Here is a 7,517-nt window from a genome sequence, read left to right on the forward strand (position 1 = left end):
TAAAGTTTTTCAGTCAAGAATAGTGAGTGATTTTTCTCTGCATTTTGTTGTTTTATTAACATTAAAGGAATAGTTCACCCAAAAATAAAAAGTCTGTCATCTGTCTGTAGACATGTGCCGGTATTCGGTAATGCATATATCATGGTAATGAATATGCACGATATTGTTATCGTGGGCACTTCAAAATACCGTGAATAATTATTTATTATAAATTATTCAGATTATTTTTTGAATGCATTAAGAATATTTTTCCCATCAACTGATTACAATGCACAACACTGCGCATGCGTCTTTCACGCATACAGCTCTCTCGTAAACAAGCACGGATGAGAAGCGCATGGCGGAGCGCGTGAGAGACGCTCTGGATAAAGCGCACATTCACTCTCTGACAGCAGATGGCGCTAAACTGCAGAAAATGCTGCCGTTACCCTGGAAACCCTGTAAATAAAGCAGCTGCACTACTTTCTAAAACGTATTTAAATAGTTTAAATATCCATTCAGATTTTTGTATTTGCAGTGGTGTTCATAACAGCGGCAAGTACTTAAATATTTAGACTTAATAGGCTATTTATTTTCACACTTTTTTTACATTTTAATCTGGACTACAACATGCCCTAGATATTGTTTGAAAGTGTCGAACTAAGAGTTGTATTTTTTAACAAAGATGAATAACTTCTGTAGCAAATGTAGCTGTCAATTCTGTCATAGTGTTTTATTTTTATACCATCATTTACTCACTCAAAAGTTGTTTTAAACCTGAATGAGTTCGCAGATTAATCGCCTTCGATTATAAACACAATATTGCGTAGCTTGTCAGTGATCTACAGCTCGGTGTAGTAAATGCTGCTCCGTCTAAAAGCATGTGATGGAGATTTACTACTGATCACAGAACCGGCTTTACTGATGAGATGCGCATGACAACCGCATGCAATTTATCGTGCAGCCCTAGTTTCTTTCTTCTGCTGAACATAAATGCTATTTTGAAGAATGTGGAAAACCAAACCGTTGCTGGTCCACAGTGACTTGCATAGTATTTATTTCCTACTATCAAATACGATGTGGACCAGCAACTGTTTGGTTACCCACATTCTTCAAAATATCTTCTTTTGTGTTCAGCACAAGAAAGAAATTAATACAGATTTGAGACAACGTGAGTGAGTAAATAATGACAGAAATAAAATTTTAGGGTGAACTATCCCTTTAATGACAGTGGGCTGCATGTTTAATACTGTCCCTTTAAGACCTGCAAGCATCTAATATACAGGCACGCATTCGTTTCTCTCTCAACTGTTTACTTTCATTTGAGACATAACCAACTGAGCCTATATGTAAACCTTGTGTGTTTTGACAGTATTAGCACAAAAGATAGCTTAGTTCTGTAATCAGGCACTGTTACACAGGCTTTTTAGTGCGCGCGAATGAAAGTTTGACCGGCAAGGCTTTAAAGCACATGCAAATTATGTACTTTTGTGATTGCAAATAAGTGCGGTGTCCTGTGCGAGTAAATCTATCGCCGAGATAAAATTAGATGTGAATGTATGTCGCATTGTACAGCATAGAGACGGAGGCGCCAGAACTGCAGCTGATAGAATGTGCGCTGTAGCACGATACTACGATATTTCTTCAAAAGCAGATCGTGGAGACATTTTTATCGTCCACGATCAAAAATCATCATATCGCACACCCCTAGCTGTAGATATATATCACTCTACAAAAATGCAACAATATGTGTCATAGACAGTGACAATATATATTGTGTGTAGTTCACCAAAAATTTAAGTTTAACATTTAATTTAATCTTTAATTTCGTTTTTATTCACATAAACAATGATCAACGTGCATACAAATAGCGCATCAAATATGGTAAACCCACCCGGAAGCTCACCCTTTTGAGCTTTCATGTTTATTAATGAACTATTATATAGATTTTATAGTAATTAAATTGATTAACTAAAATTAGAATACATTATTTAATAAAATGCAATACTTTAAATATTTTATGTGTCTAACAAAACACTGTATTTTTAGCAAAGCTCTTTCTCTTTTCTGGTTAATAAACAGTACTTTTTGTTAACTGGCTAGCATATGTCTATGGAAGCTTGTTTCCACCATGGATTAAAAATAAAAAAGATAATTGCAGCTATTTATTTAATAATTCAGACTTTTTTGAAATCACAATTGTGAGTTCTTTTCTCAAAATTCAGACTTTTTTGTCACAATTCTGAGAAAAAAGTCAAAATTCCGAAATAAACAGAAATGGGAGATGTAAATGCAAAATTGCATGTTTACATTCTCAGAATTCGAGTTTATATCTTGCAATTCTGAATTTATATCTCTCAATTCTGATTTATATCTCACAATTTTTAGTTTACATCTCACACTTCAGCCTTTTTTGTGACTTTCTTGTGACATAGTCACAATTACTTTTTTATTTTATTTTTTTTCGTAAAAAAAAAAATCAATTGCGAGTTCTGAGAAAAAAAGTCAGAATTGTGAGAAAGTCAGTAAGGTTCTGTTGATATCTGGCAATTTTATTTTATTTTTTACAGAATTGTGAAAAAAATTCCAAATTGTGAGATAAAAAGTTGCAATTACGGTTTTCACTTTTTTTTATTCCGTGGTGTAAACAGGATTCCATATATGTCATAGAAGTAATAATTTGAAACTTAACAATATGTCATGTTACACCCTAGTCACGTTGTGTTGTCAGATTGATATAATAGGACACACATTCAGATTCGGACAGATTTCTGTTGGGTTTATGGTTGACATTGTGTGTCTCTCTCTCCGTAGGCTGTTCAGAATGCTGTCGGTTCTCTGTCGCTTCTGTCTCCCACCAAACTGCTGCCGCGTGTCATGGATCATGTGGCCCAGCGCTTGTCCAATCCAGCGCTGAGGCAGGTGACGCGTCAGGAGTATGCCATCATGCAAACGCCGGAGGGAGAACTTTACGACAAGAGCATCATTATGAGGTAAAGTCAACTGAACAAGGTGGAGCGAATACACATTCTGAGATGAATGAATGAGAATCACATGGATCGGGTAGTTTCTAGTAAGCGTTGTTGTTTTTGTTTTTGGCAGCGCTCAGCAGGAGAGCACAAAGAAAGGCAACATGAAAAGAGAGAATAAGGCGTATTCCTTCAAAGAGCAGATCATTGAACTGGAGCTTCAAGAGGTGAGAGAGAAATACAACAAATGATCCGCTCGAATAAAAAAGGAGACAAATTGTTTACTACTGCATACCGAGTAGTTACTGTACACTGTTTAGTCAAAAATAGTATTTACAGTACGCGGCAAGAAACACTTCCAACTGAAATACAGAATATTCTCACCTCACTGCATAACCTGTTGATTTTTGAGTGACGTCTAGTTGTTGAAAATCTTGAAAATAAACCATTATTTCGCAATTTTATAAAACAATATTTTGCATAAAAATAGTAGTAGTCTGTTTTTTTTAAGTATTATAATAGTCTGTAAAATATATGAAAGATTATATATTTCAGCAATTTTTGTGCATCTTGCAATTCTGTATGTTTTATACATATGAAAAAAGTATCCAATAATAATAATAATTTCTACAATTTAGTGTATTTATGATTAACTAAAATATATTAAATTATAAATATATTAGATATATTAAATAACTAAGATACATTAAAATTATAAAATATATAAAAATAGATCAATATGTATATACAACTTTTGGCAGTCACATTAAAATACATTAAAAATCTGGGCTGATGTTGGCTCTAGTTCATCAGTCACACTGGAAATGAAACAAGCACATTGCATTGTGGGATACTGTATCTGGTGCAGTGCTCTCTGTTTTATACTGCACATCTGATTGAGCTACCCCTTGTGTTTGTCTTGTAGGAGATCAAGAAGAAAAAAGGCATCAAAGAGGAGATCCAGCTGACCAGCAAGCAGAAGGAGATGATGCAGAACCAGCTGGAGAATGAGTCTGCCATCCGCAAGCGTTTGCAGGAGGTGAGAGTTCATACGGTACCGAAGACCACCTGAGATGCGCCCATCAGTGTGAACAAACCACTGAGCCGTGTCTCTTGTCTCTCTTGTTCTGTCTCAGCTGGTTGGGGAGCTGCAGTGTGCGGTCGGTCTGTTGGAAGTGGCTCTGGCCCGTCGTCCTCCTTTGATCTGGATGCATCTTCCTGGAGTTCTGCAGGTTGTTCTGCCCCTACTTCAGTCTCCTCTGGCTGCTCCCCGCGTCAAACAGGTCTTCCTGCACATCGGCGTCTCTCTCATGCCTAAAGAACTGCACTACCTGGGTATGCCTTTCTTTTCCTGTTTGTTTATAACCGTTTGCTCTTATTAAATGTCTTCACTTGTATTTGTTGTCCTTGTTTTCACTTATAAATAGTTTTTTTTAATGCAAATACATATTTAATGCTGCCCAACTTTGTTTTTGTGTATATCAATAACAGATGTCGTATATTTGGTTTCGTGTGTGATTGTGGCTCAAGTGAATATGCATTTGTGTAAATAAAATAAAATAAAATTAAAAAAGTTATTTCAACAGCTAAAGTAATTTACATTTCTAAAAGAAATATCAATTTTTGTCTAAATTAAACAAAATAAAAGTATTATTTTAACAGCTAAAATATTTCTCAATATGCATCTGAAGCATTTGTGTAAATAAAATAAAATTAAATTTAAAAAGAGTGTTATCTCAACAGCTAAAACAATTGACATTTTTAAAGTGAATATGCATTTGTGTAAATTAAATTAAATGTAAAAAGTTATTTCAACAGCTAAAGTAATTTACATTTCTAAAAGAAATATCAATTTTTGTCTAAATTAAACAAAATAAAAGTATTATTTTAACAGCTAAAATATTTCTCAATATGCATCTGAATATGCATCTGTGTAAATAACATTTAATTAAAAATATATCATTTCAACAGCTAAAACAATTGACATTTCTAAAGTGAATATGCATTTGTGTAAATAAAATTGCATTAAAAATATGCATAAATAATAATAAAATAAAAAGTTAAATAATAACATTTTAAAAATCATTTAACCAGCTAGAAATCTCCTCATAAAATCTGTATACAATGATTTTTAAATGCCTAATACAGCAGTAATTGGCTACTAGAAAAATCATCAAAGTGTTTACGTTCATTAAATGTCTTCACTTCACGGTTTTAACTTTATTTAGGTCTTTGTTTCACATATAAATAATTAATGTAAGTTAGGTTTAATGCAAGTGCATGCTTAAAGCTGCCTGAGATCATTTCTGCATGTGTGAATAACAGTTGTCTTACCTTTGGTTTCATATGATTCAAATCAGTGTTTTTCTCGGTTAATTTAGCGGTTCTCGTGGGTCATGTGACCTTGCGTCAGCTGAAGCCAGAGTGTGATTTGGATCCTGCCTGGGCTCAAGAAGATCTGAACACAGCAACGCAACGAACCATCTCACTGCTGCACACAAACACAGCACTTCAGAGAGATGGCAAGACCGGTGAATAACACACACCCACATGTGGGACAGTCATCAAAACTAAATTAAAACTATGGCAGGCCATTTTAACATTTAATCTAAGTATAAAACATGCCAGAATCTGTTTTCATGCTACTAGTACTTCCATTAGGTAGTAGTACTTATTAGCTACTAGTGCTTATTCTTTAGCTACTAGTACTGTTTTAAAAGATACTAAAACTTATTCATTAGATACTAGTTCTTATTTATAATATACTGGTACTCATTCATTACATACTAGTACTTAGATACTAGTATGTATTCATTACCTGTGATATAGATACTACTACTTACTATTAGATACTAGTACTTATTCATTAGATACTAGTACCTATTAAACTGATAATAGTACTTATTCATTAGATACCACTACTTATTTCAGTAGTGACTAGTAACTATTCTGTTGATACTAGTAACACATTTTTTCCCCATTGACTTCTATGGGAATCTGCCATTCAGATATCAACTATTCAGTTCTGACTAGTATGTACTACAGTAGTGACTAGCAATGTTCCCTCTAATTTTTTTTCTTGCTGAGCAAAACTGTTCTCTATTGGGAGGACATTTCAGCCACCTGAGCGAAAACATTCTTTATACCAGACCTGTACAGCGCGCGCACAAAAAAGTGTGTAACTTTTAACTTTAATGTTAACTTTTAACTGTAATGCTATTTATATTTGATTTGACCCTTGATGTAACTAAATGATGTACATTTTAGGTTACCTGAGAAAAATTTTTTTTACAGTGTAATATACTGCCGTTCAAAAGTTTGGGATCAGTAAAGTTTTTTTAAAGACGTTTCTTATGCTCATCAAGGTTGTATCTATTTGAAATATTATTGCAATTTAAAATAAAGTTTTCTATTTTAATATGCTTTAAAATATAATTTATTTCTGTGATGCAAAGCTGAATTTTCAGCATCATTACTCCAGTCTTCAGTGTCACATGATCCTTCAGAAATCATTCTAATATGCTGATTTATAATCAATGTTGGAAACAGTTGTGCTGCTTAATATTTTTTGGGACCTGTGATACTTTCAGGATTCTTTGATAAATAAAAAGTTAAAAAGAACCGTGTTTCGTTCAAAATATAAATTTTGTCTTACAATATACACTACTATTAAAAAGTTTGGGGTCAGTAAATTTTTTCTTTTTTTTAAGAAATTAATATTTTTATTCAGCAAGGATATGTTAAATGGATAAAAAGGGATAGTAAAGACTTTCTATTTTGAATAAATGCTGTTCTTTTAAACTTTTTATTCATCTAATATGCTGATTTATAATCAATGTTGGAAACAGTTGTGCTGCTTAATATTTTTTGGGACCTGTGATACTTTCAAGATTCTTTGATAAATAAAAAGTTAAAAAGAACCGTGTTTCGTTCAAAATATAAATTTTGTGTTACAATATACACTACTATTCAAAAGTTTGGGGTCAGTAAATTTTTTCTTTTTTTTAAGAAATTTATATTTTTATTCAGCAAGGATATGTTAAATGGATAAAAAGGGATAGTAAAGACTTTCTATTTTGAATAAATGCTGTTCTTTTTAACTTTTTATTCATCAAAGAATCAAAGAAAAAAGTATCACAGGTTCCAAAAAAATATTAAGCAGCACAACAGTTTCCAGCACTGATAATAAATCAGCATATTAGAATGATTTCTGAAGGATCATGTGGCACTGAAGACTGGAATAATGATGCTGAAAATTCAGCTTTGCTTCACTGGAATAAATTATATTTTTAAAGTATATTAAAATAGGAAACCCATATTAGAAATTTCAATAATATTTCACAATATTTCAGTTTTTTTTTTCTGTATTTTGATCAAATAAATACAGCCTTGAGCATAAGAGACTCCATTAAAAAACAAGGTCAATTATTTATAAGGTTTATAACATAGGCCTAACAATATAATATAATATCAAAACAAACTGAAGCATTTTAACTAATAGAATAGAATAGAATACAAACTGAAGCATTTAAACTAATAGAATAGAAAACAAACTGAAGCATTTAAACT

The 7,517-nt window shown here is 32.6% G+C and overlaps 1 protein-coding gene across 1 annotated transcript in view; it reads left to right on the forward strand.

The window, feature by feature from the left end:
- LOC107754417 (eIF-2-alpha kinase activator GCN1-like) overlaps positions 1 to 7,517 on the forward strand; it is a 74,732-nt gene that overhangs the window by 25,490 nt on the left and 41,725 nt on the right. The window contains exons 22-26 of the mRNA XM_016570853.1: positions 2,794 to 2,972; positions 3,082 to 3,175; positions 3,874 to 3,987; positions 4,085 to 4,283; positions 5,330 to 5,479. Of these exons, the coding sequence (XP_016426339.1) occupies positions 2,794 to 2,972; positions 3,082 to 3,175; positions 3,874 to 3,987; positions 4,085 to 4,283; positions 5,330 to 5,479 (736 nt within the window). The remainder of the gene's footprint in view (positions 1 to 2,793; positions 2,973 to 3,081; positions 3,176 to 3,873; positions 3,988 to 4,084; positions 4,284 to 5,329; positions 5,480 to 7,517) is intronic.

The sequence above is a fragment of the Sinocyclocheilus rhinocerous genome, unplaced genomic scaffold (assembly GCF_001515625.1).
Source record: "Sinocyclocheilus rhinocerous isolate Xijiao unplaced genomic scaffold, SAMN03320098_v1.1 scaffold1223, whole genome shotgun sequence".
NCBI classification, from domain to species: domain Eukaryota; kingdom Metazoa; phylum Chordata; class Actinopteri; order Cypriniformes; family Cyprinidae; genus Sinocyclocheilus; species Sinocyclocheilus rhinocerous.